The 26,901-nt window shown below is 59.3% G+C and overlaps 2 protein-coding genes across 2 annotated transcripts in view; both read left to right on the top strand.

Moving 5' to 3' along the window:
- The window catches only part of ZFPM1 (zinc finger protein, FOG family member 1), a 35,449-nt gene extending 29,920 nt beyond the window's left edge, over nucleotides 1-5,529 (top strand). Inside the window, 7 exon segments of the mRNA XM_049786720.1 lie at nucleotides 363-468; nucleotides 661-858; nucleotides 2,175-2,405; nucleotides 3,324-3,419; nucleotides 3,508-3,654; nucleotides 3,774-4,386; nucleotides 4,388-5,529. Of these exon segments, the coding sequence (XP_049642677.1) occupies nucleotides 363-468; nucleotides 661-858; nucleotides 2,175-2,405; nucleotides 3,324-3,419; nucleotides 3,508-3,654; nucleotides 3,774-4,386; nucleotides 4,388-5,462 (2,466 nt within the window). The 3' untranslated portion in view covers nucleotides 5,463-5,529.
- A 10,259-nt stretch (nucleotides 5,530-15,788) lies between these two features.
- Nucleotides 15,789-26,534, top strand: ZC3H18 (zinc finger CCCH-type containing 18). Its single transcript, XM_049786820.1, is given in 22 exon segments — nucleotides 15,789-16,318; nucleotides 17,402-17,486; nucleotides 17,670-17,713; nucleotides 17,716-17,743; nucleotides 19,981-20,016; nucleotides 20,019-20,128; nucleotides 20,231-20,323; nucleotides 20,695-20,852; nucleotides 21,242-21,359; nucleotides 21,731-21,812; nucleotides 21,815-21,971; nucleotides 23,246-23,437; nucleotides 23,524-23,649; nucleotides 23,872-23,973; nucleotides 24,327-24,467; nucleotides 24,547-24,606; nucleotides 24,779-24,947; nucleotides 25,027-25,160; nucleotides 25,162-25,219; nucleotides 25,297-25,393; nucleotides 25,724-25,820; nucleotides 25,922-26,534. Coding segments are annotated over 22 exon segments (2,766 nt in total). The 5' UTR covers nucleotides 15,789-15,835; the 3' UTR covers nucleotides 26,118-26,534.
- Nucleotides 26,535-26,901: the final 367 nt, after the last annotated feature.

Genomic DNA, 26,901 nt, shown 5'->3' on the forward strand with positions numbered 1-26,901 from the left:
GGGGACCAAGGAGGGTCCTGCCCAGGTCTGACCTTAAGTGCCATGCGATCCTGAAGGCCAGGCCTCTGCGGCTGAAGGGAGGAGGGTCAGGATGTGCCCCTCACCCAGGCTCCCCTCAGGCAGGGGCTGCCCCACAGGGTGAGGCTGCAGGGAATGAGACCCTCTGGTCCCAGGTGAAGCTACATGCCCCCTCGTGCTTTAGTGTCCCCTCAGAGGTCACTGGGAGGACCCTGAGCCTGGGGTGGGGTGATAGCAGGGCTGGGGGCTACCAGTTTTGCTGCTTGCAGTGGGCAAGCAGTGTCCAGACCTGCACTGGCGAGCAGGGAGCTCCCGGGGGCCCTGCTAATTGCCCCTCTCTGCAGGGCCTGGCACTCGCTCTACTGCCTGACGACCAGGCGTGCTGCTGGCTGCCAATGCTGCCACGGGCACCCAGCGCTGCCGAGGCCAACGCGGAAATCCACAGGAAGGGTCAGTGCTGGGGGGCACAGAGGTCTGGGGGCCGCTGCGGGATGAGAGGGATGGGCTGGTGGTGGCTGCCCTTCCTGCTGGCCGATGCTGCCCCCTGCAGGCTGCCGCGGGAACAAGCCCCAGGCGCCCCTCCTGTGTAAGCCCTGTCTGGAGAGAAGCACAGCCCTCAAGCTCCCTCTGCCCTGCCCACAGATGGAGCTCTCTGGTGCAGGCTCACCAAGCCTGTGCCCGCAGGCACCCTGCTGAGAGTGGTCCTGACGGCCGAGCCCACCCTTGCTGTGAAGGGGGAGCCAGTAGAACCCAAGGAGCCTGCACCCACACACCCTGACATTCAGCTGCTGCCCCAGCAGGCCGGCATGGCCTCCATCCTCGCCACTGCAGTGGTCAACAGTGAGTGATGCCAGCCCAGTCTTGGGACCCCAAGGGAGGGACAGACGAAGCACCACCTGGGGCATGGAGGGGACCTGAAAGAAGAGGACTCTGAGCTGATGACACCTGCCCTGCCCTGCCCTATCCTACACCACCATACAACTGTGGGGTCAGACTGAGCTTCATGTCTCTCACCTAGAGCTAAGCCAACATGGGGGTGGGGCCCTGGAGCCACCACCACTTAACATGAAGTTCCTGTTCTAGGCCCAGCGCTCAGTGTAGGAACTTTGGGGGTGGGGTGTAGGCGGGCATAGGCACGAGCTACACAATGAGGTGGGTGCCAGGGACTGGCAGGACAGGGACTCACTGAGGTGCTCAGGGCAGTACCAAGGGTGCCACCAGGCAGGGGTGCTCTGAAGCAGGTGAGTCAGCAAAGGCAGCTGCTGTGCTGTGAGGCCTGAAGGGGAGGGTATGAAGGCCAAGTACCCCCTTTTTTGAGAGGGCTATACCCAGAAGTGTTCATGTGTCACTTCTGGTAGGGTCAGGGGAGCATCTACGATGCCAGGGATTGAACCTGGATCTGCCCCATGTAAGATGAATGCCTTCCCCCGTGCTATCTCTTCCTCCACCTGAGCCAGCTCTTCCTGGGTCAGAGGAGTCCCCTGAGCCCTATAGACATTTTCTTTTTTATTCAAGTGCAACTGGGACCCTGCTCCCAAGGGTAGCTCACACAGTCACCACACTCGCTCCCATGAAAAGGCTGGACCATCTGACTCTTGGGGTCTGGCTGGGCGTTAGTATGGCAATGGTGGGCAGGTCAGCAGGATGCCCCAGCCTCAGAGAGGCTGAGGTGCTGGATCCCAGCCTTGCACTGACCCGAAGAGCAAAAAGAAGCCCAGAGGCTGCTCACTGGCTGGGCCCAGTGGGGCTAAGGCCCATGGAAAGTTTTCAGTGCAGAGAGAGCAGTGTAGAGGGGGGGGGGGGTCCACAGGACCTTGGGTGGCCAGGACCCCAGCAGAGATAAGGTCCAGCGCCAGCTGCATAGACAGGTGGGAGTTTAGGGTTCAATGTCAAGCCCCAAATGAGCACATCTGCCTTGCCCTCTACATGGGCAGCTATCCACTGGACAGGAACTAAGAATAGATGGTCCTGGTGGGAGCAGTGATGAGGACCAGAGAACAGCCACCTGAGGACAGCTGAGCTGAACCAGAGCTGTGCTCACTGTCCGGGTCCCTGTGCCCAAGCATCTCTTGGACTTCACGGGGGTGGGGTTCCAGCTGACCTATCCAGAGGACCACCCTCTCCCTGGGCTAAGCCGTCCCTCTCCCTTCCCCCAGAGGACGTCTTTCCCTGCAAGGACTGCGGCATCTGGTACCGGAGCGAGCGGAACCTGCAGGCCCACCTCCTCTATTACTGTGCCAGCCGCCAGGGTGCGGGAGCCCCTGCCGCAGCCTCAGATGAGAAGCCCAAGGATGCGTACCCCAACGAGCATGTGTGCCCTTTCCCGCAGTGCCGCAAGAGCTGCCCCAGCGCCAGCTCCCTGGAGATCCACATGCGCAGCCACAGCGGTGAGACCCTGCCCTCCCCACTGTGGCTCTACGGTCATGCCCACTGCCCACTCTCTGGGCCGAGACTGTATCCTCCCTGCCACAGTCACTCAACTGTGGCCCTGAGGCCACATTCACTGTTCCCATCCAGGGGGTGGTATTGTCTACAGTAAAACCCTCCAGGCCACGCACACCACATCCCTGAGTCCCTGCCTTCCTTGTCTACCAGCCATGCTAACCACAGCCCAGCTGTCTTGCTTGGCTATACCCACTGCCCCCTCTCTGGGCTACGGCATAACACACCAAGTGGTGGCCATGCTCTGGGCTGCAGCTCCACCTATCAGGATAGTTGCCTCTGTTTGTTCTTTTCTTTCTTTCTTTCTTTCTTTCTTTCTTTCTTTCTTTCTTTCTTTCTTTCTTTCTTTCTTTCTTTCTTTCTTTCTTTCCTTCCTTCCTTTCCTTCCTTCCTTCCTTCCTTCCTTCCTTCCTTCCTTCCTTCCTTCCTTCCTTCCTTCCTTCCTTCCTTCCTTTCCTTCCTTTCCTTCCTTCCTTTCTCTCTCTCTCTCTCTCTTTCTCTCTCTCTCTCTTTCTTTCTTTCTTTCGTCATACCCAGCAGCGCTCAGGGGTTACTCCTGACTCTGTACTCAGAAATCGCCCCTGACAGGCTCAGGGGACCATATGGGATGCCGGGATTTGAACCACTACCCTTCTGCATGCAAGCCAAATGCCTTACCTCCATGCTATCTTTCCAGCCCCGCTCTCTGTTCCTTGAGCCTTGGCTACACCCAGTGCGAACATAGCCATGCCCACTGCCCCCTCTGGCCTACAACTCTGCCCACTGCAACTGTGGCTACGCCCCCAGAACATCCTCCACCTTGGGCCAAGGTATGTCTGCAGGTGAGGTGGTCCCCGCGCCCCCTCACTCACTCTGTGTTGCAGGAGAGCGGCCCTTCGCCTGTCTCATCTGCCTGTCTGCCTTTACTACCAAGGCCAACTGCGAGCGACACCTGCGGGTGCACACAGACACGCTGAGCGGTAGGCGGGCTGGGAGGGTGGGTGGTGTCCGGGGGCCACCCTGTTCTGCTACAGACGGACGGGCCTTAACGCCACGGCCACCTCCCAGGTGTCTGCCACAGCTGCGGCTTCATCTCCACTACGAGGGACATCCTCTACAGCCACCTGGTCACCAACCACATGGTGTGTCAGCCGGGCTCCAAGGCTGAGGTCTACTCCCCGGGCCAGGGGCACCCGGTGTCCAAACTACCCCTCGGTGAGCCTGTGGGCACCAGGCGGGAGTCGGGAGGTGCACAGCGGCTGGCCCGAGTCCACCAGCCCCCTGCTGCCCGGGGAGGCCTGAATGGACTCCTCTCTTCCTCTCCTGTCCTGCAGACAGCCTGACCACCTTCCAGCAGCACGCGACCCTGCAATGCACCCTGGCCTCAGCCGACCGGGACCTGGCGCCCACCCCGCCTTCGGGAGCAGACAGGAAGGCCCTGGCGGAGGTCACCAATGGCGAGGCCTGGGCGGCCCCCCAGAACGGGGCCAGCAGCGAGACCCCGTTGGCGCCCCGGACCATCAAGGTGGAAGCCGAGGAGCCGGAGGCAGAGCCTGGGCACCCGACCCCTTTGCGGACGCCGTCCCCACGGGTGAAGGCCGAGCTGTGCAGCCCCACGCCCGGCTCGAGTCCCGGCCCTGGCGAGCTGGGCCTGGCGGCCGGCGCGCTCTTCCTGCCGCCGTTTGTCCTGGACGCGGGCGCTGCGCCGCCAGCCTCGGAGATCCTGGCCAAGATGTCGGAGCTGGTACACAACCGGCTGCAGGGGGGCGCCGGGGCGCAGGCCGGGCTCTTCGCGGGGGCACCCAAGGGCGCCACGTGCTTCGAATGCGACATCACCTTTAACAACGTCAACAACTTCTACGTGCACAAGCGCCTGTACTGTTCGGGCCGCCGCGCGCCCGACGAGGCGCCCCCGGCCCGCCGCCCGCCACGGCCCCCCCGCGGTCCCTGCCCCGCCGTCCGACGCGCCCCGTTCCTCGCCGGGGGGCAGCGGCGGCGACTTGGAGGACGGCCCCGGGGGTGCATCCGAGGCCGAGGCTGAGACTGGGCGAGGCAGCGAGGGCAGCCCCAGCCCGGGCAGCGGGGCGGACGAGGCGGACGAGAACCCGCGCCGGACGCTGTGCGAGGCCTGCAACATCCGCTTCAGCCGCCACGAGACCTACATGGTGCACAAACGCTACTACTGCGCCTCGCGCCACGACCCGCCCCCGCGCCGGCCAGCGCCCGCCGGGACCCCGGGAACCCCTGCATTGCAACCTGCAGCGCCGCCGCCGCCGCCTCTGCGCACGCGCCGGCGACGCAAGCTCTATGAGCTGCACACGGCAGGCCACGCCCCCATCCCGCCGGGCTCCGCCCCCAGCCTGTCAGGTTACGTCTCGGGCCCGCCGGGCTCCGCCCCCAGTCTGCCCGGACACGCCCCCGATGCGCCTGGCCACGCCCCCGAGCCCGCCAACTCGCCGGGCCCCGCCGCTCCAGACGGCCCCATCGACCTGAGCAAGAAGCCCCGGCGCCAGGCCCCGGAGGCACCGTTGCCCGCGCTGGCTGACTACCACGAGTGCACGGCCTGCAGCGTCAGTTTCCACAGCCTCGACGCCTACCTGGCGCATAAGAAGTATGCGTGCCCCGCTGCCCCGCGCCCCGATGACGCCCCCGTCGTGTGCCCCTATTGCCCCCCTAACGGCCTGGTCCGCGGGGACCTCGTGGAGCACCTACGCCTGGCGCATGGGCTGCGGGTGGGCGAGGCCCGGACCTCGTCGCCCACCGTGCCCCGGGACAGTCCTCAGCCCAACCCCGGAGGCCCCGAGCGCCGGGAGCCACCGCTGGCCCCGGACAGCAACCCCCGGCCGGGCCCACCTGCGTCCCCTGCCCCGGCCCCTTCGGACAAGGGCAGCCCCCACATGCCTGTGGCCAACGGCAGCCAGAGGTTCTGCCGCCTGTGTAACATCAAATTCAGCAGCCTGTCCACCTTCATCGCACACAAGAAGTACTACTGCTCGTCCCACGCTGCTGAGCACGTGAAGTGAGCACCCTGCACAGGCTGGCTGGCCTGCGGGGACCCTTGGCACTTAATAAAGGAGTTCAGTTTGCGGAGTATGTGGGGCACGGCCTGCTTCTCTGGACCCCGGAAACCCACGCCAGCCACTAAGGCTCTGTCTGGGGCCAGCCGGTCTATACTTCCCGCTCAAGCTGTACCCTGTCTCTGGGCACAGGGGACCTGGTTGCTGCCACTCCCCCATACACATCTGGAGTTAAGAAACAGGAGCGGGGCTGGAGAGATAGCATGGAGGTAGGGTGTTTGCCTTGCATGCAGGACGGTGGTTAGAGTCCCGACATCCCATATGGTCCCCCGAGCCTGCCAAGAGCGATTTCTGAGCGTAGAGCCAGTAGTAAGCCCTGAGCGCTGCTGGGTATGACCCAAAAAAAAAAAAAAAAAAAAAAAATCAGGGCCCGGAGAGATAGCACAGCGGTGTTTGCCTTGCAAGCAGCCGATCCAGGATCTAAGGTGGTTGGTTAGAATCCCGGTGTCCCATATGGTCCCCCGTGCCTGCCAGGAGCTATTTCTGAGCTGACAGCCAGGAGTAACCCCTGAGCAACGCCGGGTGTGGTCCAAAAAAACAAACAAACAAACAAAAAAAAATCAGGAACATCCCCTGGCTATTAAGAAGACCTGCCCACCACTCCTGCTCTTGCACAGGGCCAAAGGTGACGGGGTTCTGCCCACACCTGAGTCCTTCCCCATCCCCATTCACCCAGGACAGGCAGAGGTGAGGTCAGAGGTCAGCAAGCTGGCCTTCATGCTCTGAATTAGCCAGGACTGCTGCTCCCACCCCTCACTTTCCCAGACTCCTTCCTGCTCAGTCCACAAGGAACGGTGGATGTTCGGAAAGGCTCATTCTCTGCCCCAGAACCCTTTCTCTGGCCATGCCAAGACTACCCAGTCCCTTAGACCCAGGTTATGTGGGGGGCCCTTCCTGGCAGCTTCCTGTCTGGGCTCTTCCAGGAACTGACCAGCCCCTCACTCAGTTCTGTCTGGGGGTTCCAGAAGGACGTGTTGCTGAACTCCACCCTCTAATGAAGCATTAAAGGGGCGGTGTGGTGCTGGACATGCCCCTTTGGCTCCTGGAGGAGACCTGGAAGGTTCCAAAGAGGCTGGTGTTGGGTCCAGAGCAATAGCACAGTGGGTAGGGCATTTGCCTTGCATGCAGGCAACAGGTTCAATCTCCGACATCCCATTATGGTCCCCCAGGCCTGCCAGAAGTGATCCCTGAGCACCACGAGGTATGGTCCCAAAACAAAACAAAAATGCATTAAGCCTTAATGATTAAGGGAAGCCAATAAAAGAGCAGCAGTTAGGGCCCTACAGGGTCACAATCACCTGACTCCAACCAGCGCCTCCCAAATGCTGCCAGGAATGACCATGAGCACAGGGATAAGCCCTGAGCACTCCTGGGTGTGAAATTACACACACCCCCAAAGTGTTCTAGAGAATTAGGACAAGGGCTGAGTCATTTGCCTCGAACACAGCTGACCCCTGTTCTGTCCCTTGCACTGCACAGGTCCCCATATCCCTACAAAAGATCCTGGAGCACAGAGCCAGGAGTCACCCTGAGCTCTGCCCAGGGGAAAGCTTTGTGGCAGTCAGCCCCACCTGGCCCACTGCTGTGCTAGGTTAGCAGCACAGCCTCTCAGGAGAACACTGAGGGCTCTAGTTCCCAATGCCTGCCAGCCCCGTACACCCAGAGGCCCACTCCAGTCCCACCCTCCCCAACCCCTCTGTTCCTGGCACCCCAGCAAGCTCATTTGTCCCCATCCTGTGTGCTCTCCCTGCACTCTCCCTGTCACCTGCCCAGACACTGGCTGGTGGACATGGGGACTCACCCCTACTCCCACCCCAGGGCTCCTCCCTCCCTGCTTCTCTCTGTCTCTGTTCCTGGAGCTGGCTCTGACCCGGGACAGCATAGACCACCACAAACCCAAGCCCCTGCCATTGCCCACCCGGGAGGCCCTAGACACTTGGTGTGTAGCTGAGCCAGGCATGGGGGAGCTGTGCCTGCCCCTTGGAAAAAACGCTGGGTTTGGCTGACAGGGACAGGGACAGCAGGGCAAGAGGGGAGCTTAGGGGCCGGAGAGATAGCGTGGAGGTAAGGTGTTTGCCTTGCATGCAGGACGGTGGTTTGAATCCCGGCATCCCCCCATATGGTCCCCCGAGCCTGCCAGGAGCGATATCTGAGCGTAGAGCCAGGAATAACCCCTGAGTGTTGCCGGGTGTGACTAAAAAAAAAAAAAAGAAGCTTAGCCTGGCAGAGCTTTAAAACTACCTTGACGGAGGGGCAGCAGCTGAAGTGCACAGGAACGGGGGTTCCCAAGGGAAACCTCCCTTCCATGACCCTCCGCCAGCCCCAAGGAGCAGGAGCAGAGAGGAGATAGATGAGACTCCAAGCCTCCATCCCACCAGGTCCTCCTGCTCCAGGGCCCCCTGGAACCACCTTCTCAGTAGATGATAGGTAGGAGGGGTGAGTCTGGTTCACAGACTCACAGGCTCAGAAAGACCTTCCTGTGCATAGTGAGAACCCACTGGGATGGACTTCATGGCCTGGGGGTCAGAAACTAGGGGGGCATGACTCAGAAAGCTGCAGCCAGAGGTGAGCAACATTTCCCCCAGCCACCAGCATCAAATCCTGTGGCGTCTTCAGTAGACATTTTGGATTTTTGGGGTTTTGGGGTCCATACCTGGCAGCTTTTGGGTTGCTCCTGGCAGGCTTGGGGGATCATGTGGGATGCCAGGGATCAAACATGGGTCAGCTGTGTGCAAGGCGAACACCCTACCCACTGTGCTGCTATGCTCTGGCCCCACTAATCCCTTTGGGACTCTCCAGGTCTCCCCAGGAGCCCTAGAGGCGTGTCCAGTCCCACACTGACCCCACTCCTGTTCAGTTGTTGATTGGGTTTCATCAGCATTCTTGGGTTCTGCCTACAACCCCATCTGTTCCTGGAGGGGTGCAGGCTTTTCTTCAAGAGGGTCAGGAGAACAAGACCACTGGAAAGTGTCCTGCAGAGTGGGGACTGTTGGCAGAGACACGCAGGAGGGCTCCTGTGCTGCTGGGGAGATGCTCAAAGGGCTAAATGCAGTTTCATAGCTTTGATGCAGGAAACCCAAGCCCAATTCCAGCATTGCCTCCCTATATTGGAGCCCTTTGCAGATGGCTGGGTCATCACAAAGATGACTTGTGTACAGAGACCCACTTGCCTCAGGACAGGGGGACAAGATCTGGGGCACAGTAAAGCCTGGTGGCACAGCCAGGAAGTTCCCTTCTCTAAGTCAGGGAGGTCTGTTCAGGGAGAGGAAGTTCCCTTCTCTAAGTCAGGATCAGGCAGGCACCTGCATGGACTACTCAGCCGTGTGGCCAGACCAGTAAGCTTGTAGGTGGAAGGGTAGTGTGTGTTTTTGTGTGTGTGTGTGTGTGTGTGTGTGTGTGTGGTTTGTGATAAGTGGGTGGTGTGCACGTGGGATCACAAGTGTGTACGTGAGTCCAGACTAAGGGTACATGTCTGAACCAGGGCCCGGAGAGATAGCACAGCGGCATTTGCCTTGCAAGCAGCCGATCCAGGACCAAAGGTGGTTGGTTCGAATCCCGGTGTCCCATATGGTCCCCCGTGCCTGCCAGGAGCTATTTCTGAGCAGACCGCCAGGAGTAACCCCTGAGCATCGCCGGGTGTGGCCCAAAAAAAAAAATGTCTGAACCAGCTCTACCCCAGGCCTGGTGGAGCATATTCTGGGCACCAGAGTCCAAGGACCTGTTCCACTCCTGTATGCACAAAGAAGCAAGAAGGGACCAGCTTCAGCACTGACTGCCCCGGCACAAGGAACAGCCTTGCTGCCCTCAACCGCTGTGGAGCTGCTGTGCCCCCTTGTGGCCATTGTGGGAGCTACAGGCATCTCTCTCCTCTCTCTCTCTCTCTCCTCTCCTCTCCTCTTTTTTTCTCTCTCTCTCCTCTCTCTTCTCTTTTTTTCTCTTCTCTCTCCTCTCTCTCTCTCTCTCTCTCTCTCTCTCTCTCTCTCTCTCTCTCTCTCTCTCTCTCATCTCCTCTCTCTCTCTCTTCTCTCTTCTCTCTCTCTCTCTCTCTCTCTCTCCTCTCTCTCTCATCTCTCTCTCTCTCTCTCTCTCTCTCTCTCTCTCTCTCACACACCCCCAGCAGTGCTCAGGGGTTACTCCTGGCTCTACACTCAGAAATCGCTCCTGGCAGGCTCGGGGGATCATATGGATTGCCGGGATTCAAACCACCATCTTTCTGCATGCAAGGCAAATTGTACTACCTCTATGCTATCTCTTCAGCCCCTGGCTCTGCTCTCAAGTCATTCGTGGCAACCCTATGAAATGCTGGGAATAGAACCTGGGTCAGCTGTGTGCAAAGCAAATGCCCTCCCCACTGTGCTATGGCTCTGGCCCCAAACTGCCATTCTTGTGGGACAGCGATGGTGCTGCAGGTGGAATCCACTGCATAAGTGCAAGTGCCAAGCACGTGCTTTGCTGCCAGGACCTCATGCCCGACTCCATGCATGCAGATAGGACAAGAGCTTTGGCTACATGGGGCTGGAATGATAGCACAGCGGTAGGGTGTTTGCCTTGCATGCTGCTGACCTGGGACAGACCTGGGTTTGATTCCCTGGTATCCCATAGAATACCCCAAACCTGCCAGGAGCAATTTCTGAATGCAGAGCCAGGGATAGCACCTGAGCATCGTCACTGGATGTGACCCAAAAACTACAAAAACAAAAACAAAAGAACTTCTGCTACAACTGACCAGCCCCAGCTTTGGGACACTGAGAGGGTGAACCAGCACCCCCTTTGGGTACCTGCACCTTGCATGGGGATGAGGGCAAAATTCACAGACAGGTACATGGATAAAAGGATGCAGGCCTGCTGGGTTTATGGAGGGCCTGTTCGGTTTCATTTCTAGGCCACACTCAGTCGTGCTCAGGAAGGCCATTGGGAGCCCAGGATTGGTTGCATGTAAAGCTAGCAATTTCCGGCCCGGGCGGTGGCGCTAAAGGTAAGGTGCCTGCCTTGCCTGCGCTAGCCTAGGACGCGGTTCGATCCCCCGGTGTCCCATATGGTCCCCCAAGCCAGGAGCAACTTCTGAGCACATAGCCAAGAGTAACCCCTGAGCATTACCGGGTGTGGCCCTAAAACAAAAAAAACAAAAAACAAAAAAACACATCAAAACAAAAAAAAACGCTAGCAATTTCCCAGCTTTACTGTCTCTCTGGCCTGAGAGTAGAACCTTTGGAGAACGTTTTCAGGCTGTGGCAACTGGGCCAGCAAAGCAGTGAGGATCAGAGACAGTGGACAAGCTGCAGGTGGAAGTGGGAAGCAAGGATGCCCTCCAAGAGTGTCCTTGGGACAAGAAGGATGCCCTGGGCCCAGCGTGGTGGGACCATGTCCTAGGAGGTCTCAGGTGCCTGCGAAAGACACAAAACTCCTGGGCACAGGCTCAGACCTTGTTGGACCCCAGGGCTCCGGGATCTTCAGGAGTCGTTGGGAGGCAGAGGAGAATCACCTATCACATGTCTCTCAGGCCAGTAGGGGCTCCTGCTCCTAGGGGCTCTTGACAGGGTTGGAGGATGGCACCCCAAGTCTACCAAGCAGAAAACTTGCAGGGCACCTCACGACATCTCCACCTCACTGCTAACTGCCAGGGGCAATGCAGGACTCTTGGGCTGGGGAGGAGCCCTCAGTGCTCCCAAGAGAGAGAGCATCAGAGGAGAAGCCCCACTTTTGTCATAGGCTTCTGGGAGAAGCTGCAGATCACCAGCCAACCCAGGTCTCACCAGGGCACGAGGACATAGCCATCTCCTTGCTGGGAGTCACTCTCTGGGCACTGCCTATGTCCCCACTGGCTGCTCAGGGCTGCCGCAATGATGATACTAGGTCTGGGGGGTGGCAAAGAAAAGAGCAGTGGAGGGAGAGCAAGGGGCATTGCAAAGGGAAGGAACTGGTGTAGCCACAGGGGACTGGCAAAGGGTGGGAGCGGGCATTGACCCTGCAGGTGGCTAGCACTGGAAGGAGGGAGGAGCAAAGGGAGGTTTACTGGGTTGGGTCATCCCTCCACCTCCTCTCCCACATCCTTGCTCTCCAGTCTCCCTTCCCAGCTTTTAGCAAATATCAGCACTGGGCCAGAGAGAGACAGTACAGGGGCACCCTGAGCTCCTTACACGAAACCACTACTGGGGTGGCTGCGGAGGTCTCTGAGACCACAAGACAGAAGACAGCTCATGGGGTTGGAAGGCATGTAGTCCAAAGCTCCATCAGTGCCTCCCCCTCCAGGTGTGGCCATGGGTCTGCCTGCAGCATTGGGAAGCCTCAAATGACAACTTTTCAGGGGCAGCCCTGGAGACTGGTGTCCGAGAGTGACAGGGACTTGGGGATTGTCATCCTCCTGGCTTGAGGACAAGCCTTGCAGCTCGTTGACCAAGCGGAATCCCTGTGGGCCTCTCTAGAGTCAAGAGGTAGTGAGCGTCCTGGTGGCGGGCGACAAGACCTGGCTTCCGCAAGGGCGATGCTCCACAGTGCCACCGGAGTGACCAGTCTGCACAGACTTCCGAGCATCGCTTCCACCAAAGGAGGCCGAGGACGTGGCCACGCTGGGTGTGGGGCTGACTGTCCTTCCCCCCAGGCGTAGATGGTTGTGAGGTGTGTTCTCCCCACGGAGCATAGTTTGTTTTTTTTTTCTTTTGGTTTTTGGATCACACCTGGCAGCGCTCAGGGGTTCCCCCTGACTCTATGCTCAGAAATCGCTCCTGGCAGGCTCAGGGGACCCTTATAGGACCTCCGGGATTCGAAACCACCGTCTTTCTGCATACAAGGCAAACACCTTACTCCAGCTATCTCTCTGGCCCCTAGACAGTTCTTTATTTATTTTTTGTTTGTTTGTTTGTTTTGGGGGGCCACACCCGGTGGTGCTCAGGGGTTACTCCTGGCTGTCTGCTCAGAAAATAGCTCCTGCAGGCACGGGGGACATATGGGACACCGGGATCGAACCAACCGCCTTTGGTCCTGGATCGGCTGCTTGCAAGGCAAAGTGCCACTGTGCTATCTCTCCGGGCCCAGTTCTTCATTTCTTAAAACAAATCAGTTGCTTGCTTCTGCCACCAGGACTTTCACACACACAGATCCTCTGCCTGGGACATACTTTCTCCACCTTTTTACCCCAGTAGGCCCACTTGATCCTCCTTTGTCACCCATGCTGGGTCATTTCCTCAGTTCTCCAGCTATGTAAAGGCCTTGATCGGCAACTTTTTGTTATTGTTGTTTTTGTTTTGGGGTCACATCCGGCGGCGTCAAGGGTTCCTCCTGGCTTTACGCTCAGAAATCGCTCCCTGGCAGCCTCACGGGACCATATGGGAAGCCGGGATTCGATCCACCCGTCCTTCTGCATGCAAGGCAAACGCCTTACCTTCCATGCTATCTCTCCGGCCCCGGAGGCATAGTTTAGAGCTAGGGCCTGATTCCCATCCTAGACGCTGTAAGCGCTGGATCCTGTGATGACCGCTGCGACCTCTCCCCAGAAGGGGCTCCGGCGCCGGTGGGTCCTGCTTGGCCACTAGCTCGTCCACTCGTTCGCTCAGAGGAGCCGCTTGCCACCGGGGCAGGTCCCTCCCGCACGGTCTGAGGAGCGTGAAAAAAAAATGCCCAGGAGCCTGCGCCAGTCCACGAAGGTTCCCGAGAGCGAGATGCCGACTTGAGGAATACTAGAGGCACAAATGAAGACCCCCAAGATTTGCTCTGCTTTACTCCTTCATTCAGCTCGGGCACTGCGAACGCAAGCCGCCGGGCTCAGCTCTCGCGGACAATCTGCGACGGCGCGCGGTCCGGATAGGCCACGAGCGGCCACACCGTGACCGCCAAGCGCTCAGCCCCCAACCGCGCAGGCGCCGATCTGTGTGGGGGGTCGCTAGAAGGCGCGCGGGCTGCGGACTCCGCCTCCCTCCGAGGTAGGCGTGGCCCAGGCCGGCGCCTGCCTGCGCAGTGGCGGGGCACGGAAAGTGAGCCGCGGAGGGCGGGGCCAGCGCGGGAAGCCCGCCGGGCGCGGGCGGCCGTCGCGGCCTGATGACGTCGTCACAATGGCCGCCCACCCGCGGAGTAGTGGACGCCCCGTTTTGTTCCGCCCGCGGTCGCGCCCCGAGCGACGGAAGCCTGTGAGGAGCGGAAGGGCCGAGGCAACGGTCGTCTCCGCGGCCCCGTCGGCCGCCCCCCGGAGCCGTGGCCTCGTCCCCGCCCTCGCGCTGAGGTAGGCGGCGGCGGGGCGCGGCGGAGGCCGGGCGGGAGCGTGGCGGGCGGCGCAGGGCCGAGGCCCGGGAGTGCGGGCGCCGGCGGGGAGCGGCCCGGACTACGGCGGCCCTCGAGGTCCCGCCGCCTGGGCAGCAGCGACGCGGGCGAGCGCAATCGCGTCGGGCCACGCTCGCCGCGCCGCGCCGCGCCGGCCGCTCTCGAAGCTGTCATTCCTCTTCCGGGGAACGGGTGACCCGGCGCCGCCACATGCCGCCCACGGAACGGGATATGGGGGGCCCGCGGCGCGCCCCCGGGGAACTCACTCCGGAGCCGCCGACCCGCCGGGAACTCGCCGCCCGCTCCCCGGCCCCGCCTCCCCTCCCCCCGGCTGCCGGCGGGGCGCGTGCGGCCCTCTCCGGGCTGTTCGTAGCTTCCCAGCCCTCGGGAGCAGTTGCTCCGATCCGAGGCTCCCGGCGCCTGGCGAGCCACCGAGCGCCGCACGGATGCCGGGAGCGCCTGGCCCTGAAGCCTCCCTGCGCGCTGAGCGACGGCCGCGGGGGCCGGCTAGTCCCGGTCGCTTTCAATGAACTCGGTTGACGGGTGCCGGTGAGTCTGCGGGGCCCTTCGGAGAAGGGTGCGGCGCGACACGGACGTCCAGTGTAAGGAGCGGAAGCAACGGCCTCCCCCCCCCTGGCCCTTCCCCGTTGGGCCTCGCCCTCCCCCTGGAGCCAGGATAGTGGGCTTCGCGGAATGGGCCAGAGTTGGGCTTGGATCCCGCGAAAACGCCTGGCCGTGGGGATGTTTTTTTTTCTTTAACCTGGCACTCTGGGTGCAGGAGTTCATGCCCTAGACGCTGTCTGTGAGTAGAAATGGCACTGATTCTGCGAGGGAAAGCCTCGCAAGAGTTTTTGCGGAGCTAACCGATGTACCGAGGTTTTTCCTTTCTCCCCAGTTACAGATGATTGTGAGTTTGGGTCTCCCTGCCAAGCTGGAGAATTGAGTTTAGTTTAGAGGTGGAGGCTGGCTCCGTGGCTGGCATTCTTCTTCTAGATGCTGTAATTGCTCAAAGTTGTTCATCTTGTCGCGAAGATGCTGAGGCAGGAGATGAAGGAAGAAGCACAAACCCATTTGGCTTGCCTCCCCTTTTCAGCACCCCCAAGAAATGGGCCGTCTTTGAGCAGATTCCCCCCCATATCCCCCAGACATCCAGCGCCCCCCCCCCCGATCATTCCATGGTGGGAGGGAGCTGAACTGGCAGGTGAGGCCACTGTGCTGCCCGTGTCGGCCCTGCGGGAACTGTGGCCTCAGTGCCCAGCACTGCCAGATCCAGAACAGACTCTGGCAACGAGGGCCCTGAGCAGATGGACAGACACAAACACTTACTGAGGGTGTTCACTATAGAGTGCTTGTGCTGGCATGAGTTCAGGTAAAGCAGTTAGTTCATTCCCACTAACAGCAAAGTGGCCTTTTCACTCTTTATAACTAACTGGCTGCAACCTGACATCCTTCACCATCGCTTTCCCTCATCAGATGTGAAGTTGAGAAACTTCCCCATCCCAGGTCGTGTAACCGCTCAATCTATTGTGGGGGTGAGTTTGCATCAGGACCATCTTGTAATTTTAAACAGACAAGGCGGCCAGGGAGACACCAGTGGTCAGCACAGCCTTGACTTTTGGGTGTCCTGGGTCTGGTCTGAGAGACAGGAAGGCAGAGATGTGGAGTTCAGGCAGGGCACAGCCACTCCATGGTGCAAGTGGTGGTGTGTGTGAGAGTTTCAGCCCCTGTGGGGCCCCTTGGTGTCTCCTGCAGATGGAAGGCAGAACCCAGTTCTCTTCCTCAGAGAGTCCTGGGAACTGTTGCCTATGGGTCAGTTGTCGTCAGGCTCCATGTCCAGGGCCCCTGCAGGCCAAGGGACTTCTGCTCTGTACTCTTCAGGGGATCCATGAGTACCTCCTCCTAGACCCAGCGGGACACTGGAGCTAAACTGGGTCTCTGTTCTCTCTCTCTCTCTCTCTCTCTCTCTCTCTCTCTCTCTCTCTTTCTCTCTCTCTTTCTTTCTCTCCCCCCATCACCCTCTCTTACCCTCTCTCCCTCTTTCTCTCCCCCTCCAAGAACGGTGGGCACCGATGGATGTGGCTGAGAGTCCTGACCGGGACCCACGCTCGCCAGAGGACGAGGAGGAAGAGGAGCAGCCAGGCGTGTCAGATGATGACATCCTGCGGGACAGTGGGTCCGAGCAGGATGCGGATGGGGTGGGGGGTCAGCCTTCTGACCTGGAGGAGGAGGAGGAGGAGGAGGCGGCCGGTGAGCTGACCGGGGCTTCCGGGAGCCCCCCACATGGGGAGGAGGACCACACCAGTGACCTGAGGGATGAGGCCTCATCAGTGACCCGGGAACTGGACGAGCACGAGTTGGACTATGATGAGGAGGTGCCTGAGGAACCAGTGCCCACAGGACAGGAGGAAGAGACCGAGGAAAAGGGCGACAGCACTGCGGGGGGGCAGGGGGAAGCCGCTGCTCCTGACACTGCAGAACAGGAGTCTGAGGAGGTGAGCAAGGAGAAGAAGAAGGAGGACGATGATGGCGAGATCGACGATGGTGAGATCGACGTGAGTGTGAGGGATTAACCAGGGTTATGGGAGAAGTGGATTCCCCACCTGGGAGAGGGGATGGTCTGGTCTGTTCTTTTGTGCCTGCAGCAGTGTGGGGAGCCTGTGCCCACTGTACTGCCACCCTCCTGCCAGCTGGGGCTGTGCCTGTGTTAACCCTGGGGTTGCTTCCCTTGCGCTGCTTCTCTGGACAGAATTGGGGCCTGGTGTGTGCTCACAGGCTTCAGCATTCAGGTGGTGAGGAGTCCAGGGCTGGCTCCGCAATGGAGCACCCTCCTATGTGTACATGTGGGACCCATTGGGGTGAGACTTTGGTCAGACCCAAGACTGCATGCATCCTTCTCTCTCCTCAGGGAGGAGTCGAGGTTGCCTGGTGTGAGGATGCAGGTCATCACCACCACTCACACCCAGCAGCAGCCTCTCTACTCCCACCTCATGTTATCACACCCCTTCAAGAACAGGCATTTCTCAGAACCCTCTGGAGTGCCACTGGGTGTGCTGCTGGGCTGTGGGCCAGCCCAGGTTGACTGCAGCAGTGAGGGTTGTTCAAGGCTCCAGCAGCCCTTGCTACCCTGTGTGGGACTCACCCCTGTGCTCATCTCTGTGCATGTTCTGAAAGGGCCAGTCAGTGCCCCGGTCCACTCAGGGTCGGTGTCCTGAAGGGTGGAAATATGCCTCCTTCCACATCAGCTGCTCCCCACAAGGGTCTGGACTCAGGCACTGAGATGCCTACAAGGGGCTCAGAACTCACACCTAGCAGGAGATTCAGGCACAACTGGAGGATGTTGGCAGGGTGTTAATGGGGCCCTGGGGGCAGGGCAGGTCCCTGTGCTCTTGTGGAGCCCCCTGCTCAGACTTTGCACACCCTCCAGCCCCTTGTTCAAAGACACACACACAATTTGCCACCACTGACTCAAACATCCTCCCCGCACCCCACATGCCTGAGAATACAAGCAGCATTTTTGGATCCCAAAGGGACCAAGCCTGCTCTGGCTGTGTCCTTGGCCTCGCATGGTGCCCAGGGTGCAGGCAGACCAGGGAGGTGGGCCCCCACCTCGACCCTCAGCCCGTCCTCCGTTTCAGGACGACGACCTGGAAGAGGGGGAAGTGAAGGACCCCAGCGACAGGAAGGTGAGGCCTCGCCCCACCTGCCGCTTCTTCATGAAAGGTAACTGGGCGGGCCAGGAGCACAGAGAACGGCAGCTCCCGCCCATGGCGAGTCCAGGGGAACTCGAGCCCTCTTGGGGGCCCAGGGACAGATATGGGGGTGCACCTGGGCCCCGGGAGGCCTCCGCCGGCAGCTCAGTGGGAGCGCAACAGGCTCACAAGCGTCCCTGTACTTCTCTTCCAGATGTGGGGCCACCGTTGTCCACCTTTCTCCCACCAATTCCAAATTTCCGTCCCCACTCAGAGGCCGGGTCAAAGGTACCAGCAACGCCCTCCCACCCAGGGCCTCCCAGGCAACCAATGCCGCAGGAAGGGCTTGGAGGGCCTAGGCACCGGAGGAGGGGAGCCAGGCTTGCCCTGGCCCGGCATTGGCTGGGGGCTCTCTTTTCACCTGGCTCATTCTTCCCCTCAGGGAGGGTATGTGCTGGGCAACCCCAAGCCCTGACTACTTTGGGGTTTGGGGGCAGTGTGCCCCATCCAACAGTGCTCAGGGGCTATTTCTGCTCCAGAGTGTACATGTGTTGGGGATTGGCAGCAGAGTAGTAGCTACACAAGGCAAGTGCCCTCGCCCCCACACACGGTCTACCCCTAAGTTTTTCTAAGACACTTGTTAAAGGCCAAGTGATATACTCAGGTTCAGCACATGTTTGGTCTGCAGGAGATGAAAACAGTGGCTTGGTCCTGGTCCCTTGGTGTCCTCTGAGTACTCTCAGAAGAGGACCCCACCCACAACCCAGAGACATCTCCAGCACTCCAGGTGTGGCTCCAGATACAGAATAGCCACTTCTGATCTGAACACATTTTGGCTTTAGTAGCCAAAGGTTCAGTGATACAAATGGACACAATGCAGGACACTCCCATTACTTTGTTCTGCTTGCCCATTTGTGAGTCTGCCTGTCCTACCTTAGATGACTGGGCTGTCTCCACCCAAAGTTCCTGGGAAGTCTTCAAAAACAAGCCTGTTCTTCCTCCGCACTCTCTGTGCTCAGACTTAACATGGAATTGGTGCATCTTGTGGCTCAAACCCTGGCTCCTCATGTCCTCTGGGTTCTGGGGAAGCTGCCTCTGGCCCTGCTGGGTGTGCCCCCAAATGAGGGAAGTGGAGGCCAGAGTGATACCACAGCAGGGAGGGCATTTGCCTTGCACATGGCTGACCTGGGTTCAATCCTTGTCATCCAATATGGTCCCTAAGCACCACCAGGAGTGATTTCTGAATGCAAAGCTAGTAATGCTGAATATTTCTGGGTGTGGCCCGGAAACAATAAAAGGGAAGGTCTCTGCCCACTGAGCAGCCTCAGTGCCAGGTACAGTTCCAAACTGCAGGGCGCTAAAGTGGGGACCTGAATTCTCATCTCTGCTATCATGTGTCCTTTGACTGCATATTCTCACAGTGTGGCAGCATGTGTGTGTGTGTGTGTGTGTGTGCGCAACAACATGGTCTTCTAGGCTTGCCTCTGCAATATTGATGGTGTTTTCCGCTGGGGAAGGTGAAGCACAGGCATCTTTCTTCCCCACACCCTGTCAACAGCTGTTTGGGGTGAGCCTAATTGCTGGGGCCCTGGCCTCGCCAGAATGTCCTCCTCTCCAGCTCTGGCCTCTCTATGGTGCCCTGGTTGCCCCTGAGCTGATAGGGAACAGGTTTGTGCCTGACCGCAGCCTGTGACCCCAGCCAGATCCCAGGACTTAGTCATACAGGCACTGAGGTGGGCAAGATAGCAAGTGCTCCTAGGAGGGTCATTACCTACTCTGCTGTGCAGGGAGTTGATGGTGTCACCCTAGAACCCTGAGAGCTGAGGCCATGCACAGCAGGTTCACAACAGTCACTTTGGGGCCTCTTCCGTTTTCCAGACAGGCCAGATTCTGGACGTTTGTGTGTGGCTGTGGATGGAGGCAGCTGGGTGTGGGTACAGATCTGCCTTTGGGCTCTGCAGCTGATGTGCTCCATTCTGGCTGCCTGAACCTGAGCTGCAGTATGGGACTGATAGGGAGCATTGCCTCCGGACTCAGGGCTATGGCTCCAGGCACACAGTTGCCATTTGCCTCCTGGTGTGAGACTCAGAGACCAGACAGAGGCCCAGGGCCTTCTCTGTGCCTGGGCAGAGTCTGGCCCTGGGTCCCTTGCAACTGCCATGACCCCCATCTGAGTCTGCAGACCAGCAAAACTCAGGCCTGGGCTTCCTGGGCCCATCCCCCACATGGCACCTCTGCCAGTGTGTGTGCACATGAGTGAGAGTGTGTGTGCATGGCCCCCTCTCCTACAGTTTGCGGGAAGGGAAGAACTCAGCCTGAGGCCACCATGTCCCCTTTGGTTGCCTCCTTGCAGATTCCCTCCCACCACAGAAGCCCCTTCAGGTCTCCTGGGAGGGGATGGCGGGAGACCAGGGATCCCTAGGGCAGCCCATAGGCCCCCAATATCCTCAGAGCCTCAGGAGGGGCAATGCCTGGTACTACTGCCACTGAGCCTCCTACACTAACCACTGATCTTTGCCCCCTAGGAAACTGCACCTGGGGTATGAACTGCCGCTTTATCCACCTGGCGTCAACGACAAGGGCAACTACTCCCTCATCAGCAAGGCTGAGCCCTTCCCACCCAATGGCGCTCCACCCCTGGGGCCACACCCACTGATGCCCACCAACCCCTGGGTTCGTCCACTGCCAGGCACTGTGTGGGTGGAATGGGAGTGCCCAGGGCCTGGTACCTGTCCTGCTGTGTTTCCCGCTCCCTCAATTCTCTGTTTCCTGCAGGGTGGGCCAGTGCTTGATGAGATCTTACCACCACCTCCTCCAGAACCTCCCACCGAGAGTGCCTGGGAGCGAGGACTCCGGCACGCCAAGGAGGTAACTGAGTAATGGGGCTCTGGGGGATCCCTGAGGAGGTGGGTAGAAAACTTGAGTTTTTTCAGGGCTACCATCAGCTCCCTGCCACCTCTGCTCACACTTTGCCCAAGGCAGAGTGCCCAAAGGAGCAGGTGGCAGCAGGCCTCTGGGGTCCCAAGTCAGTTCTAATGGCACAAAGATAGAAGCCCCAGGTCTTCCCCAGCCTGCCTCTGCCTCACCCTCACCTCTTCCTCGCACCTCTGCCCCATTCCATGCTTGCCTCTACCAAGCCTTGTGTGAGTGGCCACTGTGGGCATTGGGAGCCTGTCTCCCTACCCCACCCCTTGTTGTCCAGCCTATCTGCTTATCATGGTTGTACCTGCCCTCTGCAGGTCCTGAAAAAAGCCACGATCCGGAAAGAACAGGAGCCAGACTTTGAGGAGAAGCGACTAACTGTGACCATTGGGGAGGATGAGCGAGGCTTTGACAAGGAGAATGAGGTTCTCCGAGACTGGACCTGCCGGCTCACGAGGGATGTCCGCGACCCTGTGTGAGGCCCGTGGGCACCCAGGGCTGTTGGGGCTTTCCACAGGGACTGATCAGTGGTCCTCCTACCAACCCGCCACAGTTCTTGGCCCCTCACTCCCCTTTCCTCCATACTTTCCTTGTGTCCCTGAAAGGGTCTGAGCCCCCTTTCCCCATCTTGGGCTGTTCACAGCCTTCCCATGTCTTCATGCTCCACCTGTGCTCCATCCTGCTCTTTGCTCTCCCGGCCATGGTGGTCCTTTCCTGGGCTAAAGTTGACAAAAATGCTCCCTTTTCCGTTCATCGGCAGCTGGAACAGGTTCCTGGGTCCTAGCTCCTGGCTCCTGTCCTAATTGCTTCCTCTTCCTCCTCCATATCTATCCCTGCCCTGACCACCCTCACCCCCTCTTCCAGACTAGAGCCCTACGCCGACCCCTACTATGACTACGAGGTGGAGCGGTTCTGGCGGGGCGGGCAATATGAGAACTTTCGGGTGCAGTACACAGAAGCAGAGCCATACCACAGCTACCGGGTGAGTGGGGATCTGGGGTAACTGCAGGGGGACATAAGCTTGACATCCTGGAGCACTCTGGAGGTGCTATCACCTCATGGCCCATGTCTCTCAGAGAGACTTGTTGGTCCTCAAGATGAGCATGCTGGAGTCACCTTGGTGTGGCTCTCGCTATTCCCTTCAGCCGCCAGCTCCCAGGGTCCCAGTGAACCATGGGACACAGGAGCACACAGCCTCCTCTCCTGGCTAGTGGGAACCTCCAGGGTAGTGGGAGCCCCATGCCTGTCCCCTGGTGTTTCTGCCAGAGCTGCCAAGTCACCAGAGTGCCTCGCCTAGGGTGGTTTCTGTCTCCCCTCTCCCCCATGAGGCCAACCCTGCTGCTTGTCTCAAAGGAGCGCGAGCGAGAAAGAGAGCGGGACACCCGGCAACGGGAGCGTGAACGGAGCTGTGAGCGAGAGCGTGAACGGGAACGGCGGGCAACGAGAGAGGGGAGAGGGAGCGCGAGAGAGACAAGGACCGGCAGAGGCGGAAAGAGGAGTGGGAGCGCGAGCGGGCCAGACGAGATGAGAAAGACCGGCAGCAGCGTGACAAGGACAAGGACAAGCTCAAACCCCGCTCTCCACAGCCCCCCAGGTAGACAGACGTGCACTTTTGCTGCGCCTTCTATGGGCAACCTGGACTATGCTACCCAGCCTGCCTGGCCTCCTGCCAGTTCTTAGCTCATTTCCCCCACTCCAGCAAGCCCCTTTGCCCTTGGTCTGGAACTGCGGTTTATGGTGTCTTTGGTGACAGCATTGTAGCTTTGGTGACCTGTGTCTGTGCAGTTAAGGCTGATGATTCCATATCTGATCCATCTGGAGTCAGTTGGAGTCCTGGGTCTGGACGTATCAAGGCCCGTCCACATCCTCCCTTCCAGTTGTGGATCTGTGGCACCGGTTTTCTGGTCTACCTGCCCCACATAGATTCTTTTCTCCTGTTTGAGCTGATGGACTATGACTCTATGCCAGGTACAAGGATGGCTCTGCCTGAGAGCCCAATGCCAGGGCCTAGCAATGCCTTCACTATCCCACTATCCCCAGACCAGTCTGGAGGCGAGAGCCTGGAGCCTTGACTCTGCCCTGATTGTGCCCCCATGGCCCCTATGGCAGTTTGGTCCAAACAGCCCCTCATATAATCTCACTGTTGTCTCAATATTGGGTTCGGGTGACTGGCCTGGACACTGCCCTGAAGTAGGCACCTTCACCTGTCACACCAAGCTCCAAAAGGCCTTCTTCCTTCTGTGTTGCACATGTGTTCTTTTTTTTTTTTTTTTTGGTTTTTGGTCCACACCCGGCGGTGCTCAGGGGTTACTCCTGGCTGTCTGCTCAGAAATAGCTCCTGGCAGGCACGGGGGACCATATGGGACACCGGGATTCGAACCAACCACCTTTGGTCCTGGATCGGCTGCTTGCAAGGCAAACGCCGCTGTGTTATCTCTCCAGGCCCTGCACATGTGTTCTTGGAGCTCTGTTGGCAAGCATGATAAATGAGAATTTTTTCATTCCTTTTTCGAAGGGTGGAATGTGTGTATGCACGTATGCAGGCATGTGGAGGGGGTTGTCCAGTGTGTATGCAAGTGCAGTTGTGTGTGCATGGATGTGTAGGTGTGTGTATGTTCAGTGTGTGCATCTGTGTGTGTGTAATAAGATGGAGCCTGTTGCTCAGATTAGGATAGTGTCAAGTTCCAAGTACAGGCAGTACCCAGGGGGTCTTGCAGGACATTGGCTCTCTTGGTTCCCCTCTACCTTGTATTCTCCTGCCTTGTCAAGTGCAGGGCACCAGGGCCTCCTGTATCTGGACACTGAGCCCTGACCAGCTCTCCCTATGGGGCCTTGGGAGCCTCTAAGCCAGCCCCTGTCTGTTCCTAGCCGCCAAGCAGAGCCACCAAAGAAGGAAGGCGCCTCTGTGGGGCCCCAGGTGAAGCGTGCCGATGAGTGGAAGGATCCCTGGCGCCGGTCCAAGTCCCCCAAGAAAAAACTCGGGGTGTCAGTGTCCCCTAGCCGGGCACGGAGGCGCCGGAAAACTTCGGCTTCATCTGCTTCAGCCTCCAACTCTTCCAGGTGAGGCCATAGACTCTGGGGCGGAGGGACATGGAGCTTCCTGAGCCATGAACAAGGAGGGGACATGATGTCTATCCCTGCTGCAGGTCATCATCCAGGTCGTCATCCTACTCGGGTTCGGGCTCTTCGCGGTCACGGTCACGGTCCTCATCCTACAGTTCCTACTCTAGCCGTTCCTCCCGCCACAGCTCCTTCTCGGGTAGCCGCTCCAGGTGAGCCGCAGCTGCGCAATCAGGGCTCCCCAAGTGGGACATATGCAACCCAGGACACACACACCCCAGGACACAGAGGTCAGTGCGCCTGCACACAGCACCTTGGGCTTGATTCCTAGGGTCACCTGGTCACCTTTGGCAGCCCATTGGCAGCAAGTGAACCTGGCTGTGCGGGTCTAGGCAGTCCTGGTTGACTCATTCCTGTCTTTTTCTCCCCTCCAGGTCCCAGTCCTTCTCCTCATCTCCTTCCCCATCCCCCACACCTTCCCCACATCGGCCTGTCAGAACCAAGGGGGAGTCCACCGTGCCTCCCGGGAAAGCAGGGTAAGTAGGAGAGTTTCCCTTCTGGGTCCACTGGCCTGTACAGAGCCATCCCTGTCTGGGTCCCAGAGCTAGGGGTACCCACTACCCAGCCTGCTGGGGTACCTTGCTGGCAAACGTGGTTGGTTCCTCCTGGGAGAATTTGCCTCAGTGAGGCCAGGGGCTCCTATGGGAGACACAGCCACACTCTGGCCTCTTTTGGTGGCCTGAACCTTACCTCCAGGCAGGAACATACTCTAGGAACTTCCAGTTGTACCCAGGTGCATATGTGTGTGAATGTGAATATCCACATAGCTACCTGGACAGACACTGGCCTGAGGTCAGCATGTCTGACCATCACTTGTCCCCACCCACAGGGAGAAGCCAGTGCGGAAACCAGCCCTGCCTCCACTGCCACAGGCCACCAAAACTGTTGCTCCTGCTCCAGAGCCTGCCAAGCCAGGGGACCCACGGGAGGCCCGGAGGAAGGAGCGCCAGGCCCGGAGCCCCCCAAGGAGGTGAGCATCAGGCTGGGCCAGCCCAGGGCAGGGGCCCAGGTATGACTGGCCCATGTGGACAAGCCTCTGTGTACTACAGGAGGACCCTTAGCGGCAGCGGCAGTGGCAGCAGCTATAGCGGCTCCAGCTCCCGGTCCAGGTCAGTATTGGGGCCCCAACTGGGCTTGAGCTGCCACCACATCTGATCCAGCGCCCCACTATGTCCCAGGGAGTCACTCAGCACAGCATACATAGAAGGGCTCAGCCCTGCCTCTCAGGGATCTGTCTATGGCCACGGGGCGGGCGGGCCATGGTGCCGTGTGCGTGTGCAGGTCGCTGAGTGTCAGCAGCGTGTCCTCGGCATCCAGTGGCTCGTCCAGCAGCAGCTCAGCGCACAGCGTTGACTCAGACGACATGTATGCTGATTTGGCCAGCCCTGTGTCCTCTGCCAGCTCACGCTCCCCCACCCCGGCCCAGCCCCGGAAGGACAAAGGTACCAGGGTGAGGGACCTGTGGGCTCCAAATGGCCAATTCAGGGAGGCAGGGGGCACACATATGCACCCAGCCCATCTGTTGGCAGGAAAGTTCGAAGAAGGAAGACGGGGGTGAAGGAGGACAAGCGAAGCGAGATCCATCTACTCAAGCTCCAAGTTCCTCACGTCCCACGGCCCGTTCGCATAGCCCAGAGCCTCCTGCAGCTCAGCAAACGCCGCCCTGGCCAGCAGGGCACCTTCATGGCCCACAAGGAGATCAAGCTGACGCTGCTGAACAAGGTGGGCCCAGGGGGCCAGGTCCCCCCCACCTCTCCCACCACCCCACCCACCCCAGGCTCACAGTCCCTCTGTTGTAGGCCACAGAGAAGGTGAGCAGGAAGCGCTATGAACCTTCCGACAAAGAGCGGCCGAGCCCGCCTCCTGCCAAGCGCACCAATGTCTCCCCAGAGCGAGGTGAGCCTTGACCCCAGCCCCTTATGGGGGCCAGAGGGGGTGTGGGGTTCGGCCAGGGAGGAATCACAAGTATATCCTTGTTGGAAACTTGCTGCTACAGCCACTTGAGCTTCTTGTCATTTACTATGGCTGCCCGTGTCCTCTGCGTCCAGCTCTGTGGGTCTCCCCATGGGCATCATCTGATTCACCTGCACTCCTCAGCTCAAACCAGTTCTCGTGGGCAGGGCACTGAGCCAACAGGAAGATGATGCAAACCCAGAGAAGTTGTGCCCCTCCCTACCCACCAGTCACAGCCCCCAGGTCACCATCACCCTTACTCCCCTCCTATAGGCTCTCGGGACCGGAAGTCTGGCGGGAGGGTGGGCTCCCCAAAACCAGAGCGGCAACGAGGCCAGAACTCTAAGACTGCTCCAGCACTGGCAGACAGGTGAGCATTCGATTCTGGGGAGCCACTGCAGTGAGGTTGTGGGCTGTCTCGAGACTCCAGGGTCTGCCTTGGGGGCCTCACCTTCAGCCCTCTTCCCTCAGGAAGCGCCAGTTATCTCCCCAGTCCAAAAGCACCAGCAAAGTCACGAGTGTGCCAGGCAAGGCATCGGAGAGCAGTGCTGCTGGCCCCAAAGGCAAGGCCAGCACCCTGTCCCGGCGCGAGGAGCTCCTGAAGCAGCTCAAGGCCGTAGAAGATGCCATTGCCCGAAAGCGCGCCAAGATTCCTGGCAAGGTGTAGCCGCAGCGGCCAGCGCACGCTCAGCATCAGGCGGCCAATGTCTCATGGGCTGATTCTTTTTATCAATTAAAAAAGACAAAAAATGTCTCTCAGCTGGGAAAGAAGCCACATAGGTGCCACCTGATGGGCCCCTTAAGGCAGCCAGACTTGGCTCTGCCTCTGGGCCAGCTGCCTCCTGCTGCTCAAGCTGGGTCTGCTCTCTTGGTGGCCCTTCCTCTACCCAGGATCGAGGTGGACACGTGTTCTTAACTCAAGTCTGACCGGGAAGCACTTCCTGTCTTTTATTTTACGCATCAAATTGTTTTAGTTGATTTAAAAAGGAAAGGAATACCGGGGGGTGGGGAGGCTGAGGGCGTGTGGGCGCCTGCTCTGGAGTGTTTTTCTGAGGGTCCGAAATAAACTATTTTGATAAGCAGCCACCTCACCTGAGGGTGATATGGGAACTATTTGGGACATGACAGCCTCTCAGTGGCTCTACCCCTGCTGTTCTTGAGCCCAGCTAGGCTTCCCTTGGCCCAAAACCCAGTGCCCCTCACAGGAGAGGACCCTAGTATGTCCCTCTCCTGCATGCATCTGTCACCTGCATCTATCCCTGTCTGTACACTTTTCAGTGAGCTGTTAGGGGACAGCCTGTGCTTCAAGTGCAAGCTGCCTCCTCGCTGCCCTTTGCCCCCCCCACCTCTGCCTCTATGGTGCCCTCTGCCCCCTTGCCCATTGTTCTGACCACCTCAGCACCCCAGTGGTGCCCTTGCTAGGTGCCTAGAGCTAGTAGGGGCTGTTATGG

Source organism: Suncus etruscus, chromosome 14, assembly GCF_024139225.1.
Source record: "Suncus etruscus isolate mSunEtr1 chromosome 14, mSunEtr1.pri.cur, whole genome shotgun sequence".
In the NCBI taxonomy this organism is placed as follows: Eukaryota; Metazoa; Chordata; class Mammalia; order Eulipotyphla; family Soricidae; genus Suncus; species Suncus etruscus.